The 18,271-nt window shown below is 51.2% G+C and overlaps 1 protein-coding gene across 1 annotated transcript in view; it reads left to right on the forward strand.

Moving 5' to 3' along the window:
- Positions 1-1,277: 1,277 nt before the first annotated feature.
- LOC142477036 (proline-serine-threonine phosphatase-interacting protein 1-like) overlaps positions 1,278-18,271 on the forward strand; it is a gene marked incomplete at its 5' end in the record, with an annotated part of 50,286 nt that continues 33,292 nt past the window's right edge. The window contains 3 exons of the mRNA XM_075582108.1: positions 1,278-1,370; positions 6,272-6,317; positions 14,050-14,129. Of these exons, the coding sequence (XP_075438223.1) occupies positions 1,278-1,370; positions 6,272-6,317; positions 14,050-14,129 (219 nt within the window). The remainder of the gene's footprint in view (positions 1,371-6,271; positions 6,318-14,049; positions 14,130-18,271) is intronic.

An 18,271-nucleotide genomic window follows, 5' to 3' on the forward strand; every position in this document is an offset into this window, starting at 1 on the left:
CCTATATACCCTAATATCCCGCTGCTAATACCTCTCCCTATACACCCTAACATCCTGCTGCTAATACCTCTCCCTATACACCCTAACACCCTGCTGCTAATACCTCTCCCTATACACCCTAACATCCCGCTGCTAATACCTCTCCCTATACACCCTAACATCCCGCTGCTAATACCTCTCCCTATACACCCTAACACCCCGCTGCTAATACCTCTCCCTATACACCCTAACACCCCGCTGCTAATACCTCTCCCTATACACCCTAACACCCCGCTGCTAATACCTCTCCCTATACACCCTAACACCCCGCTGCTAATACCTCTCCCTATACACCCTAACATCCTGCTGCTAATACCTCTCCCTATACACCCTAACACCCCGCTGCTAATACCTCTCCCTATACACCCTAACATCCCGCTGCTAATACCTCTCCCTATACACCCTAACATCCCGCTGCTAATACCTCTCCCTATACACCCTAACATCCCGCTGCTAATACCTCTCCCTATACACCCTAACACCCCGCTGCTAATACCTCTCCCTATACACCCTAACACCCCGCTGCTAATATGTTTTGTCAATTGGATGTAGCATTGGGCAGCCCTGTCTCTTGTTGTATACATTTGCCACGCTCAGTAGCTCTCTGATTGACATAAATATATATTCATGATGAGGTGGGTGTGGGAGTTTGAGCGTGCTGGGAATGTGTGTTATCAATGTCTGACTCCAGAGCTCACTCCTCCCCCCAGAGCTCACTCCTCCCCCCAGAGCTCACTCCTCCCCCCCAGAGCTCACTCCTCCCCCCCAGAGCTCACTCCTCCCCCCAGAGCTCACTCCTCCCCCCCAGAGCTCACTCCTCCCCCCCAGAGCTCACTCCTCCCCCCCAGAGCTCACTCCTCCCCCCAGAGCTCACACCTCCAGAGCTCACTCCTCCCCCCCAGAGCTCACTCCTCCCCCCCAGAGCTCACTCCTCCCCCCCAGAGCTCACTCCTCCCCCCAGAGCTCACTCCTCCCCCCCAGAGCTCACTCCTCCCCCCCAGAGCTCACTCCTCCCCCCTCCCCCCCCAGAGCTCACTCCTCCCCCCCCAGAGCTCACTCCTCCCCCCCCCAGAGCTCACTCCTCCCCCCCCCAGAGCTCACTCCTCCCCCCCAGAGCTCACTCTCCTCCCCCCAGAGCTCACTCCTCCCCCCCCAGAGCTCACTCCTCCCCCCCCCAGAGCTCACTCCTCCCCCCCAGAGCTCACTCCTCCCCCCCAGAGCTCACTCCTCCCCCCCAGAGCTCACTCCTCCTCCTCACCTTATTAACTTGGGAGGTCTTTTCTTTTTGCTGCAGGAACAGGACCTATAATGGGTCTTCCCCTCTTACAGAGGTAACAGGAAGGGTTCACAGTGTAGTGTAGGACCTGCATTAATTTGGTTATACCTTGGCGTTGGTATGCAGGCTTATGACGCTTTGGCTAAAGGGTTTAACTAAATAACCAAGTATTTAATATTATTATTATTGAAGTATTTTACTTTATACTTTTCATCATATATGTTTTGTCAATTGGATGTAGCATTGGGCATCCCCCGTCTCTTGTTCTATACACCCTAACACCCCGCTGCTAATACCTCTCCCTATACACCCTAACATCCTGCTCCTAATACCTCTCCCTATACATCCCAACACCCCGCTGCTAATACCTCTCCCTATACACCCTAACATCCTGCTAATACCTCTCCCTATACACCCTAACATCCTGCTAATACCTCTCCCTATACACCCTAACATCCTGCTAATACCTCTCCCTATACACCCTAACATCCTGCTAATACCTCTCCCTATACACCCTAACACCCTGCTGCTAATACCACTCCCTATACACCCTAACATCCTGCTAATACCTCTCCCTATACACCCTAACACCCTGCTGCTAATACCACTCCCTATACACCCTAACATCCTGCTAATACCTCTCCCTATACACCCTAACACCCTGCTGCTAATACCACTCCCTATACACCCTAACATCCTGCTGCTAATACCTCTTCCTATACACCCTAACACCCCGCTGCTAATACCTCTCCCTATACACCCTAACACCCCGCTGCTAATACCTCTCCCTATACACCCTAACATCCCGCTGCTAATACCTCTCCCTATACACCCTAACATCCCGCTGCTAATACCTCCCTATACACCCTAACACCCTGCTGCTAATACCTCTCCCTATACACCCTAACATCCCGCTGCTAATACCTCTCCCTATAACACATCCTGCTGCTAATACCTTTCCCTATACACCCTAACATCCCGCTGCTAATACCTCTCCCTATACACCCTAACATCCTGCTGATAATAACTCTCCCTATACACCCTAACACCCCGCTGCTAATACCTCTCCCTATACACCCTAACATCCCGCTGCTAATAACTCTCCCTATACACCCTAACATCCCGCTGCTAATAACTCTCCCTATACACCCTAACATCCCGCTGATAATACCTCTCCCTATATACCCTAACACCCCGCTGATAATACCTCTCCCTATACGCCCTAACATCCTGCTACTAATAACTCTCCCTATATGCCCTAACATCCCGCTGCTAATACCCCTCCCTATACACCCTAACACCCCGCTGCTAATACCCCTCCCTATACACCCTAACACCCCGCTGCTAATACCTCTCCCTATACACCCTAACATCCTGCTGCTAATAACTCTCCCTACACACCCTAACATCCCGCTGCTAATAACTCTCCCTACACACCCTAACATCCCGCTGCTAATACCTCTCCCTATACACCCTAACATCCCGCTGCTAATACCTCTCCCTATACACCCTAACATCCTGCTGCTAATACCTCTCCCTATACACCCTAACATCCCGCTGCTAATACCTCTTCCTATACACCCTAACATCCTGCTGATAATACCTCTCCCTATACACCCTAACACCCCACTGCTAATACCTCTCCCTATACACCCTAACACCCCGCTGCTAATACCTCTCCCTATACACCCTAACATCCCGCTGCTAATACCTCTCCCTATACACCCTAACATCCCACTAATACCTCTCCCTATACACCCTAACATCCTGCTGCTAATACCTCTCCCTATACACCCTAACACCCCGCTGCTAATACCTCTCCCTATACACCCTAACATCCCACTAATACCTCTCCCTATACACCCTAACACCCTGCTACTAATACCTCTCCCTATACACCCTAACATCCCACTAATACCTCTCCCTATACACCCTAACATGCCGCTGCTAATACCTCTCCCTATACACCCTAACATCCCACTAATACTTCTCCCTATACACCCTAACACCCCGCTGCTAATACCTCTCCCTATACACCCTAACACCCCGCTGCTAATACCTCTCCCTATACACCCTAACATCCCGCTGCTAATACCTCTCCCTATACACCCTAACATCCCACTAATACCTCTCCCTATACACCCTAACATCCTGCTGCTAATACCTCTCCCTATACACCCTAACACCCCGCTGCTAATACCTCTCCCTATACACCCTAACATCCCACTAATACCTCTCCCTATACACCCTAACACCCTGCTACTAATACCTCTCCCTATACACCCTAACATCCCACTAATACCTCTCCCTATACACCCTAAGATGCCGCTGCTAATACCTCTCCCTATACACCCTAACATCCCACTAATACTTCTCCCTATACACCCTAACACCCCGCTGCTAATACCTCTCCCTATACACCCTAACATCCCGCTGCTAATACCTCTCCCTATACACCCTAACATCCCGCTGCTAATACCTCTCCCTATACACCCTAACATCCTGCTGCTAATACCTCTCCCTATACACCCTAACATCCTGCTGCTAATACCTCTCCCTATACACCCTAACACCCCGCTGCTAATACCTCTCCCTATACACCCTAACACCCCGCTGCTAATACCTCTCCCTATACACCCTAACACCCCGCTGCTAATACCTCTCCCTATACACCCTAACATCCTGCTGCTAATAACTCTCCCTACACACCCTAACATCCCGCTGCTAATAACTCTCCCTACACACCCTAACATCCCGCTGCTAATAACTCTCCCTATACACCCTAACACCCCGCTGCTAATACCTCTCCCTATACACCCTAACATCCCGCTGCTAATACCTCTCCCTATACACCCTAACATCCCGCTGCTAATACCTCTCCCTATACACCCTAACATCCTGCTGCTAATACCTCTCCCTATACACCCTAACATCCCGCTGCTAATACCTCTTCCTATACACCCTAACATCCTGCTGATAATACCTCTCCCTATACACCCTAACACCCCACTGCTAATACCTCTCCCTATACACCCTAACACCCCGCTGCTAATACCTCTCCCTATACACCCTAACATCCCGCTGCTAATACCTCTCCCTATACACCCTAACATCCCACTAATACCTCTCCCTATACACCCTAACATCCTGCTGCTAATACCTCTCCCTATACACCCTAACACCCCGCTGCTAATACCTCTCCCTATACACCCTAACATCCCACTAATACCTCTCCCTATACACCCTAACACCCTGCTACTAATACCTCTCCCTATACACCCTAACATCCCACTAATACCTCTCCCTATACACCCTAACATGCCGCTGCTAATACCTCTCCCTATACACCCTAACATCCCACTAATACTTCTCCCTATACACCCTAACACCCCGCTGCTAATACCTCTCCCTATACACCCTAACACCCCGCTGCTAATACCTCTCCCTATACACCCTAACATCCCGCTGCTAATACCTCTCCCTATACACCCTAACATCCCACTAATACCTCTCCCTATACACCCTAACATCCTGCTGCTAATACCTCTCCCTATACACCCTAACACCCCGCTGCTAATACCTCTCCCTATACACCCTAACATCCCACTAATACCTCTCCCTATACACCCTAACACCCTGCTACTAATACCTCTCCCTATACACCCTAACATCCCACTAATACCTCTCCCTATACACCCTAAGATGCCGCTGCTAATACCTCTCCCTATACACCCTAACATCCCACTAATACTTCTCCCTATACACCCTAACACCCCGCTGCTAATACCTCTCCCTATACACCCTAACATCCCGCTGCTAATACCTCTCCCTATACACCCTAACACCCCGCTGCTAATACCTCTCCCTATACACCCTAACATCCCGCTGCTAATACCTCTCCCTATACACCCTAACATCCTGCTGCTAATACCTCTCCCTATACACCCTAACATCCTGCTGCTAATACCTCTCCCTATACACCCTAACACCCCGCTGCTAATACCTCTCCCTATACACCCTAACACCCCGCTGCTAATACCTCTCCCTATACACCCTAACACCCCGCTGCTAATACCTCTCCCTATACACCCTAACACCCCGCTGCTAATACCTCTCCCTATACACCCTAACACCCCGCTGCTAATACCTTTCCCTATACACCCTAACACCCCGCTGCTAATACCTCTCCCTATACACCCTAACATCCCGCTGATAATAACTCTCCCTATACACCCTAACACCCCGCTGCTAATACCTCTCCTTATACACCCTAACACCCCGCTGCTAATACCTCTCCCTATACACCCTAACACCCTGCTGCTAATACCTCTCCCTATACACCCTAACATCCCGCTGCTAATATCTCTCCCTATACACCCTAACACCCCGCTGCTAATACCTCTCCCTATACACCCTAACACCCCGCTGCTAATACCTCTCCCTATACACCCTAACACCCCGCTGCTAATACCTCTCCCTATACACCCTAACATCCCGCTGATAATAACTCTCCCTATACACCCTAACACCCCGCTGCTAATACCTCTCCTTATACACCCTAACACCCCGCTGCTAATACCTCTCCCTATACACCCTAACATCTTGCTGATAATACCTCTCCCTATACACCCTAACACCCTGCTGCTAATACCTCTCCCTATACACCCTAACATCCCGCTGCTAATACCTCTCCCTATACACCCTAACACCCCGCTGCTAATACCTCTCCCTATACACCCTAACACCCCACTGCTAATACCTCTCCCTATACACCCTAACACCCCGCTGCTAATACCTCTCCCTATACACCCTAACACCCCGCTGCTAATACCTCTCCCTATACACCCTAACACCCTGCTGCTAATACCTCTCCCTATACACCCTAACACCCTACTAGCTTTCCCTATTTCTTTTGTAGGTAGTATTCTGCCTTCCACTGACTGCCTCTCTTTTCAGGGCCAGAACAAAGTGAAGCAGTGTAAGGAAGCAGCTGCTGAAGCTGGTACGGTTTGATGTTACTTACAGAATGCTTATTGTGTTCTAAGTGGGATTGTTCTTTTAGAAGATTGGGGGAGGCGTTAAAGCGCCTGTCTGAGGTGTGTGTGTGTCTGTGTGTCTGTGTGTGTGTGTTAGAGATATATATATATATATATATATATATATATTGTGATGTCTGCATCACGTTGCAGTATCTTATGTCCCATATTAAGGCAGGAAACTCTGTACGTCTTTACAAAAGTTTTTTTTTTACAGGGGTTAAATATTACAATAACAGGCCCACTGTCCCTTTAGAGCAAAACAAATCATAAAAGAAACACATACTCCTATTCGGGAGTCTGACTACACAGCAGCTCCAGTCCCCTCTAACTGGTATCCGCCAGCTAGGCTCGTTATCAGCCCAACACATGTACTACTATAGGCAAACCATATGAACAGTCTTAGGCACATCAATATAATACTTAGCTCTTCTCTGTTGGGGGGCCCCACGAGAGTTCAGAGAATCCCTCTTCTCTGTAGTTCCAAAGTTCTGGACAGGACATCCCTGCTTCAGCGCAGTCTCGCGTCCTTCGTTCTTCTTCCTGGGGTTTAAACCCAGGCAGCCCCAGCAGGCTCCGCAACCAACGTCCAGCGAGCCTAATGGTCTGTGCCAGCCAGCTTCACCTTGGCTGGGGACAGCTCTCGATCTCTTTCAATCTCTCTCCTCTCTCCTCCTCCTGGTCACTCAGGAGACCAGGCTGATTAGCTGCACCCGTGACTAGCTTCTCCAGGGGAGATTAACTGTTTGTACGCTGGAGATCTACACTAGCTGCACTATTCCAGCACCTAGAGATAGTGATTGTATCACTATATATATATTATAAATATATAAAATCAGCTCTGTTACCAATATTATAGGATTGTTGTGGTAAAGACAGCATTGCAGCACTTATATAACTGCAGGCTGGGGCTTAATATCTGATGATATTGTTGCAGATTTCAATTTAGGCAACATTAGTCCAGACTTGAATATTGTATTTATAAGCTGCTGTTTTTTAATTTTACCACAAGAGGGGGCACATTGCCTGTATTTCCTGTTGACTATATTTTGTGCAGAGATGGGAGGAGGTATATAGTGAGCTGTGGGAGCAGGTATATAGTGAGGTGTGGGAGCAGGTATATAGTGAGGTGTGGGAGCAGGTATATAGTGAGGTGTGGGAGCAGGTATATAGGGAGATGTGGGAGCAGGTATATAGGGAGATGTGGGAGCAGGTATATAGGGAGATGTGGGAGCAGGTATATAGGGAGATGTGGGAGCAGGTATGTAGTGAGATGTGGGAGCAGGTATATAGGGAGATGTGGGAGCAGGTATATAGGGAGATGTGGGAGCAGGTATATAGGGAGATGTGGGAGCAGGTATATAGGGAGATGTGGGAGCAGGTATATAGGGAGCTGTGGGAGCAGGTATATAGTGAGCTGTGGGAGCAGGAATATAGGAAGATGTGGGACAGGTATACACGGAGGTGTGGGAGCAGGTATATAGGGAGATGTGGGAGCAGGTATATAGGGACGCATGGGAACAGGTATATAGGGAGGTGTGGGAGCTATAGATAAGCACTGTGACAGGCAATGCATTTTTTGGCAAATGCTTGTTTTCATTTCATTGTTATGTATTGTATTTTGTGTTATGTTTTTTTTAGGTTGCCCGTTCATTGTCATTGTGGTAATCCATGCCCATACATTGTGGGCATGGTTTACCAGTCACAATCAATGGCTTTATTGTGAAATGCTTGTTTTATTTAAATATCATTTGTGCCTGTTTTTTTTCTAGCTTGTCCATTCATTGCCATAGTGGCAAACCATACCCATATTATATGAGCATGGTGAACCACTGTGCCAATCAATTAGTTTATTGGCAATTTTTTGTATTGAAATGTAATTTATTTTATTCAATGCTTTTTTTAAAATGTATTTGTAGCTTGCCCCTTCATTGCTATAGTGGCAAACCATGGCCATATTATATGGGCATGGCTTAGCACTGTGCCGATGAATTGGTGGGGGTGGTGGGGGTGGAGGTAGTTGCCCCAGGGAGTGTGGTTAGGCCTCCCAGGTGGGTAGTGGGGGAAGGGGGGTTAACCCCTTAATTAGTATAGCGGTTACTAACCGCTAAGGTGATTAAGGGGTGCGTGGCCATTAGTTTGTTTTTTGATTGTAATGTTGCTGCCCACGGAGGACATGAACGCGGAGGACGGTGATGAGGACAGCCTTCATCCTGGCAGGGGTAAGTAGAACTTTTATTTACTTTATGCTGGCTGTGTAATGTTTTATTTTTAACGGGCAAATGCACTATTATCCAAATCTGTATAATAAACATTTTGCCCATTACTGTACTGTTTGTGTTGGGGTGGTAAGGGTTGTTGGGGGTAGAGGAGGTAGGTAGTAGGGTTGTTGTATTTTAATGTTTCTTGGGGGTAGAGGTATTGGGTGAAGGGGGTAGTTGCCCCAGGGCGGGTGGTTAGGCCTCTCGGGTGGGAAGCGGGAGTGGTTAACCCCTTCATTATCATAGCACTTTCCACCGCTGTGGTAGCGAAGGGGTTAACTCCCACCGCAACCTGCCCGGAAGGCCTAACCACCCATCCTGGGGCAACAACCCCCTTCACCCACCCCCTAAACCCCAAAGAACCACGTACTCGGGTTTAACCCCTTCATTGCCTTAGCGTCTAGCCGCTATGGTAATGAAGCTGTTTTTATTAGAATTTTAATGACACCGTACTGTAGCAGGGGGTCTCCAGAGCTGACTCGCATTAATTTCAGCCTCGGGAACCCCTGCTTCCTGAGTTACAGGCCCGGTATGGGGTGCCGCTATCCCCCTGCAATGTTTAAATCTCCCAGGTCATGTGACCGGGACATTTAAATGCACAGGAGATATTGGCACCCCATACAAGGGCCTGTAACTTGGGAAGCGGGGGTCCCCGGGGCTGAAATCAATGCGGTTCAGCTCCGGAGACCCCCTGCTACAATACACGGTTATTAAAATGTAAATAAAAACACTGCGATCGCCTGTGAGAGCTGTGCCGGGAGATGCGTCTCTCTCTCTGTGCCGGGAGATGCGGCTCTCTCTCTGTGCCGGGAGATGCGGCTCTCTCTCTGTGCCGGGAGATGCGGCTCTCTCTCTGTGCCGGGAGATGCGGCTCTCTCTCTGTGCCGGGAGATGCGGCTCTCTCTCTGTGCCGGGAGATGCGGCTCTCTCTCTGTGCCGGGAGATGCGGCTCTCTCTCTGTGCCGGGAGATGCGGCTCTCTCTCTGTGCCGGGAGATGCGGCTCTCTCTCTGTGCCGGGAGATGCGGCTCTCTCTCTGTGCCGGGAGATGCGGCTCTCTCTCTGTGCCGGGAGACGCGGCTCTCTCTCTGTGCCGGGAGACGCGGCTCTCTCTCTGTGCCGGGAGACGCGGCTCTCTCTCTGTGCCGGGAGACGCGGCTCTCTCTCTGTGCCGGGAGACGCGGCTCTCTCTCTGTGCCGGGAGACGCGTCTCTCTCTCTGTGCCGGGAGACGCGTCTCTCTCTCTGTGCCGGGAGACGCGTCTCTCTCTCTGTGCCGGGAGACGCGGCTCTCTCTCTGTGCCGGGAGACGCGGCTCTCTCTCTGTGCCGGGAGACGCGGCTCTCTCTCTGTGCCGGGAGACGCGGCTCTCTCTCTGTGCCGGGAGACGCGGCTCTCTCTCTGTGCCGGGAGACGCGGCTCTCTCTCTGTGCCGGGAGACGCGGCTCTCTCTCTGTGCCGGGAGACGCGGCTCTCTCTCTGTGCCGGGAGACGCGGCTCTCTCTCTGTGCCGGGAGACGCGGCTCTCTCTCTGTGCCGGGAGACGCGGCTCTCTCTCTGTGCCGGGAGACGCGGCTCTCTCTCTGTGCCGGGAGACGCGGCTCTCTCTCTGTGCCGGGAGACGCGGCTCTCTCTCTGTGCCGGGAGACGCGGCTCTCTCTCTGTGCCGGGAGACGCGGCTCTCTCTCTGTGCCGGGAGACGCGGCTCTCTCTCTGTGCCGGGAGACGCGGCTCTCTCTCTGTGCCGGGAGACGCGGCTCTCTCTCTGTGCCGGGAGACGCGGCTCTCTCTCTGTGCCGGGAGACGCGGCTCTCTCTCTGTGCCGGGAGACGCGGCTCTCTCTCTGTGCCGGGAGACGCGGCGCTCTCTCTCTGTGCCGGGAGACGCGGCGCTCTCTCTCTGTGCCGGGAGACGCGGCGCTCTCTCTCTGTGCCGGGAGACGCGGCGCTCTCTCTCTGTGCCGGGAGACGCGGCGCTCTCTCTCTGTGCCGGGAGACGCGGCGCTCTCTCTCTGTGCCGGGAGACGCGGCGCTCTCTCTCTGTGCCGGGAGACGCGGCGCTCTCTCTCTGTGCCGGGAGACGCGGCGCTCTCTCTCTGTGCCGGGAGACGCGGCGCTCTCTCTCTGTGCCGGGAGACGCGGCGCTCTCTCTCTGTGCCGGGAGACGCGGCGCTCTCTCTCTGTGCCGGGAGACGCGGCGCTCCCTCTGTGCCGCTCTGACTGACGGTGGACAGATCGTACAGGGAAGAACTTTGAGAGAGGATGAGATACCGTCGCTGCTCCGCCGTACGGTTTTGGCATTTTCCCACCTCACGGTTTGAGATTTGGGGTTTCTGATTCTTTCTGAATACCGTGATAACACAAATGCCAAACCGTCCGGCGGGAACAGGCCAAACCGTCCGGCGGGAACATGCCAAACCGTCCGGCGGGAACATGCCAAACCGTCCGGCGGGAACATGCCAAACCGTCCGGCGGGAACATGCCAAACCGTCCGGCGGGAACAGGCCAAACCGTCCGGCGGGAACAGGCCAAACCGTCCGGCGGGAACAGGCCAAACCGTCCGGCGGGAACAGGCCAAACCGTCCGGCGGGAACAGGCCAAACCGTCCGGCGGGAACAGGCCAAACCGTCCGGCGGGAACAGGCCAAACCGTCCGGCGGGAACAGGCCAAACCGTCCGGCGGGAACAGGCCAAACCGTCCGGCGGGAACAGGCCAAACCGTCCGGCGGGAACAGGCCAAACCGTCCGGCGGGAACAGGCCAAACTGTTCGAGATGGCAGCAAACTCATGGAAGCCGCTAGAATAGGCCCCATTGTATTTTATCCCATCAGTTTGTGGCTTCACTCAGAATTGTAGCTAATTTATAGATAGTTATCACCATCGTGTTGATTCTTTATTTGCACGTGCGGCTGTTTCTTCTCTCTCTATGCTGGGTGTGTGAGACCCGAGACATTATAGCAGCATTTACCCTGTACAGATTTACACATCTGCATACTACTGAAAGGTTAACGATTTCGCGCATCAATTCCATATACAGCTAGGTCCGTAAATAATTGGACACTGATACAAGTTTTGTTATTTCGGCTGTGTACCAAAATAAAATCACGTTACAGTTAAATAATGAATATGGGCTTAAAGGACAGTCTATCAGCTTTAATTTGAGGGTATTCACATACAAATTGGAGGAAGGGTTTAGGAATTACATCTCTTTAATATGTAGCCCCCTCTTTTTCAAGGGACCAAAAGTAATTGGACAATTGACTCAAAAGCTGTTTCATGGACAGGTGTGGGCTATTCCTTCGTTATTTCATCATCAATTAAGCAGGTAAAAGGTCTGGAGTTGATTCCAGGTGTGGCATTCACATTTGGAAGCTGTTGCTGTGAACCCACAACATGCGGTCAAAGGAGCTCTCAATGCAAGTGAAACAGGGCATCCTTAGGCTGCAAAAAAAGAAAACCCATCAGAGAGATAGCAGGAACATTAGGAGTGGCCAAATCAACAGTTTGGTACAGTCCGAGAAAAAAAGAACGCACTGGTGAGCTCTGCAACACAAAAATGCCTGGACGTCAAAGGAAGACAACAGTGGTGGATGATTGTAGGATCCTTTCCATGGTAAAGAAAAACCCCTTCACAACATCCAGCCAAGTGAAGAACACTCTCCAGGAGGTAGGCATATCATTATCCAAGTCTACCATAAAGAGGGTTCACCACAAGCTGCAAACCATTCATAAGCCTCAAGAATAGAAAGGCCAGATTAGACTTTGCCAAACAATATCTAAAAAAGCCAGCGTAGTTCTGGAACAGCATTCTTTGGACAGATGAAACTAAGATCAACCTGTACCAGAATGATAGGAAGAAAAAAGTATGGAGAAGGCTTGGAACGGCTCATGATCCGAAGCATACCACATCACCTGTAAAACACGGTGGAGGCAGTGTGATGGCATGAGCATGCATGGCTTACAATGGCACTGGGTCACTAGTGTTTATTGATGATGTGACAGAAGACAGAAGCAGCCGGATGAATTCTGAAGCGTATAGGGATATATTGTCTGCTCAGATTCAGCCAAATTCAGCGAAGTTGATTGGACGGCGCTTCACTTTACAGATGGCCAATGACCCAAAACATACTGCGAAAGCAACCCAGGAGTTTAAGGCAAAGAAGTGGAATATTCTGCAATGGCCGAGTCAATCACCTGATCTCAACCTGATCGAGCATGCATTTCACTTGCTGAAGACAAAACTTAAGGCAGAAAGACCCACAAAGAAACAACAACTTAAGACAGCTGCAGTAAATGCCTGGCAAAGCATCACAAACTTCCGGCGGAAACCCAGCGTTTGGTGATGTCCATGCGTTCCAGACTTCAAGCAGTCATTGCCTGCAAAGGATTCTCGACAAAGTATTAAAAATGAACATTTTATTTTTGATTGTTAATTTTTCCAATTACATTTGAGCCCCTGAAATAAGGGGACTGTGTATGAAAATGGTTGCAATTCCTAAACGTTTCATACGATAATTTTGTTCAACCCCTTGAATTAAAGCTGAAAGTCTGCACTTCTATTGCATCTCGGTTGTTTCATTTCAAATTAATTGTGGTGGCGTACAGAGCCAATATTCTGAAAATTGTGTAAGTGTCCTGGAACAAGAATCATATTTCTGATTGACCCGCCTTGCAGTTTCTGCTTGTCAGCTCCTTAGTTTCAGCTACATGTATTTGCTCTACACACACACTGTGCCTGTGTGAGATGTTACAATGTTGCCTTCCCTGCCTCTAGGCATGTAGTCAGTGAGTTGCTACTGCAGCCTCTGAGATGTCTCCTAGAATGGGCTATTCTGCCCTCCCCCCTGTTTTGCTGACAGGTAGTCTGTCCCAAGACTATTCCTGTTACCCAGATTCCCCCACACTTCCTTTTCATTCCTGACTTTGGCTGAGTGAGTACCTTCCTGTTACACTCCCATGGCAAGGCCATCTCTTTCTACCTGCCCTCAACTACAAACTCACAACTACACAACATCCACAAGAGCCTGTATTTACTGCTGCTTTTCCAATAAAGTGAAGGAAATATTATAGGACTTGGCGTGATTTGTAAAGGGGGCTGAGTTAAAGCTATCTAGGGCTATTCACACATCACACGTGGCCCTGGCTTCAGAATAGTAAGTGTCCAATTATTTACAGACCTAACTGTACATTGAAACATTGGTTTCAAGAAGGTGTAAGAGTTTTTTATAATGTGCGTATCGAACTTAGAACTACCAAAGAACTTGAACGGATACCATTGTGACTGTAGTTCTTAGCACATAACTAAGAAATGCCTGTGCAAGACTTAGACAGCCATCTTTATATCTGTCTCTGAGTAAATGAACACTGGGAAAAGACGCTGATCTGTGGATAATGGAGGAAGGTAGAGAGATACCTATTTTCACTCTGGCTTTGATTTCTAGACCGGTTATACAAGCACAATATTGACCTGCTGGAGAAAGCTCGGATTGAGTGGGAGCTGGAACACATTAATACCTGCCAGGTATGTACACATTGCTCTGGGATTTATTCCGGGCGCGCTGTGTAAGCGCAGCCCCGGATAACGCGCTCACTTTGCAGTGTGTGTATGTACACATTGCTGTGGGATATATTCCGGGCGCGCTGTGTAAGCGCAGCCCCGGATAACGCGCTCACTTTGCAGTGTGTGTATGTACACATTGCTGTGGGATATATTCCGGGCGCGCTGTGTAAGCGCAGCCCCGGATACAGCGCTCACTTTGCAGTGTGTGTATGTACACATTGCTGTGGGATATATTCCGGGCGCGCTGTGTAAGCGCAGCCCCGGATACAGCGCTCACTTTGCAGTGTGTTGTATGTACACATTGCTGTGGGATATATTCCGGGCGCGCTGTGTAAGCGCAGCCCCGGATAACGCGCTCACTTTGCAGTGTGTTGTATGTACACATTGCTGTGGGATATATTCCGGGCGCGCTGTGTAAGCGCAGCCCCGGATAACGCGCTCACTTTGCAGTGTGTGTATGTACACATTGCTGTGGGATATATTCCGGGCGCGCTGTGTAAGCGCAGCCCCGGATAACGCGCTCACTTTGCAGTGTGTGTATGTACACATTGCTGTGGGATATATTCCGGGCGCGCTGTGTAAGCGCAGCCCCGGATACAGCGCTCACTTTGCAGTGTGCGTATGTACACATTGCTGTGGGATATATTCCGGGCGCGCTGTGTAAGCGCAGCCCCGGATACAGCGCTCACTTTGCAGTGTGTGTATGTACACATTGCTGTGGGATATATTCCGGGCGCGCTGTGTAAGCGCAGCCCCGGATACAGCGCTCACTTTGCAGTGTGTGTATGTACACATTGCTGTGGGATATATTCCGGGCGCGCTGTGTAAGCGCAGCCCCGGATACAGCGCTCACTTTGCAGTGTGCGTATGTACACATTGCTGTGGGATATATTCCGGGCGCGCTGTGTAAGCGCAGCCCCGGATACAGCGCTCACTTTGCAGTGTGTGTATGTACACATTGCTGTGGGATATATTCCGGGCGCGCTGTGTAAGCGCAGCCCCGGATACAGCGCTCACTTTGCAGTGTGTGTATGTACACATTGCTGTGGGATATATTCCGGGCGCGCTGTGTAAGCGCAGCCCCGGATAACGCGCTCACTTTGCAGTGTGTGTATGTACACATTGCTGTGGGATATATTCCGGGCGCGCTGTGTAAGCGCAGCCCCGGATAACGCGCTCACTTTGCAGTGTGTGTATGTACACATTGCTGTGGGATATATTCCGGGCGCGCTGTGTAAGCGCAGCCCCGGATAACGCGCTCACTTTGCAGTGTGCTGTATGTACACATTGCTGTGGGATATATTCCGGGCGCGCTGTGTAAGCGCAGCCCCGGATAACGCGCTCACTTTGCAGTGTGTGTATGTACACATTGCTGTGGGATATATTCCGGGCGCGCTGTGTAAGCGCAGCCCCGGATACAGCGCTCACTTTGCAGTGTGCTGTATGTACACATTGCTGTGGGATATATTCCGGGCGCGCTGTGTAAGCGCAGCCCCGGATAACGCGCTCACTTTGCAGTGTGTGTATGTACACATTGCTGTGGGATATATTCCGGGCGCGCTGTGTAAGCGCAGCCCCGGATAACGCGCTCACTTTGCAGTGTGCTGTATGTACACATTGCTGTGGGATATATTCCGGGCGCGCTGTGTAAGCGCAGCCCCGGATAACGCGCTCACTTTGCAGTGTGCTGTATGTACACATTGCTGTGGGATATATTCCGGGCGCGCTGTGTAAGCGCAGCCCCGGATAACGCGCTCACTTTGCAGTGTGTGTATGTACACATTGCTGTGGGATATATTCCGGGCGCGCTGTGTAAGCGCAGCCCCGGATACAGCGCTCACTTTGCAGTGTGTGTATGTACACATTGCTGTGGGATATATTCCGGGCGCGCTGTGTAAGCGCAGCCCCGGATACAGCGCTCACTTTGCAGTGTGTGTATGTACACATTGCTGTGGGATATATTCCGGGCGCGCTGTGTAAGCGCAGCCCCGGATACAGCGCTCACTTTGCAGTGTGTGTATGTACACATTGCTGTGGGATATATTCTGGGCGCGCTGTGTAAGCGCAGCCCCGGATAACGCGCTCACTTTGCAGTGTGTGTATGTACACATTGCTGTGGGATATATTCCGGGCGCGCTGTGTAAGCGCAGCCCCGGATACAGCGCTCACTTTGCAGTGTGTGTATGTACACATTGCTGTGGGATATATTCCGGGCGCGCTGTGTAAGCGCAGCCCCGGATAACGCGCTCACTTTGCAGTGTGTGTATGTACACATTGCTGTGGGATATATTCCGGGCGCGCTGTGTAAGCGCAGCCCCGGATACAGCGCTCACTTTGCAGTGTGTGTATGTACACATTGCTGTGGGATATATTCCGGGCGCGCTGTGTAAGCGCAGCCCCGGATAACGCGCTCACTTTGCAGTGTGTGTATGTACACATTGCTGTGGGATATATTCCGGGCGCGCTGTGTAAGCGCAGCCCCGGATAACGCGCTCACTTTGCAGTGTGTGTATGTACACATTGCTGTGGGATATATTCCGGGCGCGCTGTGTAAGCGCAGCCCCGGATAACGCGCTCACTTTGCAGTGTGTGTATGTACACATTGCTGTGGGATATATTCCGGGCGCGCTGTGTAAGCGCAGCCCCGGATAACGCGCTCACTTTGCAGTGTGCTGTATGTACACATTGCTGTGGGATATATTCCGGGCGCGCTGTGTAAGCGCAGCCCCGGATACAGCGCTCACTTTGCAGTGTGTGTATGTACACATTGCTGTGGGATATATTCCGGGCGCGCTGTGTAAGCGCAGCCCCGGATACAGCGCTCACTTTGCAGTGTGTGTATGTACACATTGCTGTGGGATATATTCCGGGCGCACTGTGTAAGCGCAGCCCCGGATACAGCGCTCACTTTGCAGTGTGCTGTATGTACACATTGCTGTGGGATATATTCCGGGCGCGCTGTGTAAGCGCAGCCCCGGATACAGCGCTCACTTTGCAGTGTGCTGTATGTACACATTGCTGTGGGATATATTCCGGGCGCGCTGTGTAAGCGCAGCCCCGGATACAGCGCTCACTTTGCAGTGTGTGTATGTACACATTGCTGTGGGATATATTCCGGGCGCGCTGTGTAAGCGCAGCCCCGGATAACGCGCTCACTTTGCAGTGTGCTGTATGTACACATTGCTGTGGGATATATTCCGGGCGCGCTGTGTAAGCGCAGCCCCGGATAACGCGCTCACTTTGCAGTGTGCTGTATGTACACATTGCTGTGGGATATATTCCGGGCGCGCTGTGTAAGCGCAGCCCCGGATAACGCGCTCACTTTGCAGTGTGCTGTATGTACACATTGCTGTGGGATATATTCCGGGCGCGCTGTGTAAGCGCAGCCCCGGATACAGCGCTCACTTTGCAGTGTGTGTATGTACACATTGCTGTGGGATATATTCCGGGCGCGCTGTGTAAGCGCAGCCCCGGATAACGCGCTCACTTTGCAGTGTGTGTATGTACACATTGCTGTGGGATATATTCCGGGCGCGCTGTGTAAGCGCAGCCCCGGATAACGCGCTCACTTTGCAGTGTGTGTATGTACACATTGCTGTGGGATATATTCCGGGCGCGCTGTGTAAGCGCAGCCCCGGATAACGCGCTCACTTTGCAGTGTGCTGTATGTACACATTGCTGTGGGATATATTCCGGGCGCGCTGTGTAAGCGCAGCCCCGGATACAGCGCTCACTTTGCAGTGTGTGTATGTACACATTGCTGTGGGATATATTCCGGGCGCGCTGTGTAAGCGCAGCCCCGGATACAGCGCTCACTTTGCAGTGTGTGTATGTACACATTGCTGTGGGATATATTCCGGGCGCGCTGTGTAAGCGCAGCCCCGGATAACGCGCTCACTTTGCAGTGTGTGTATGTACACATTGCTGTGGGATATATTCCGGGCGCGCTGTGTAAGCGCAGCCCCGGATACAGCGCTCACTTTGCAGTGTGTGTATGTACACATTGCTGTGGGATATATTCCGGGCGCGCTGTGTAAGCGCAGCCCCGGATACAGCGCTCACTTTGCAGTGTGTGTATGTACACATTGCTGTGGGATATATTC

This window comes from Ascaphus truei, unplaced genomic scaffold, assembly GCF_040206685.1.
Source record: "Ascaphus truei isolate aAscTru1 unplaced genomic scaffold, aAscTru1.hap1 HAP1_SCAFFOLD_1890, whole genome shotgun sequence".
NCBI classification, from domain to species: domain Eukaryota; kingdom Metazoa; phylum Chordata; class Amphibia; order Anura; family Ascaphidae; genus Ascaphus; species Ascaphus truei.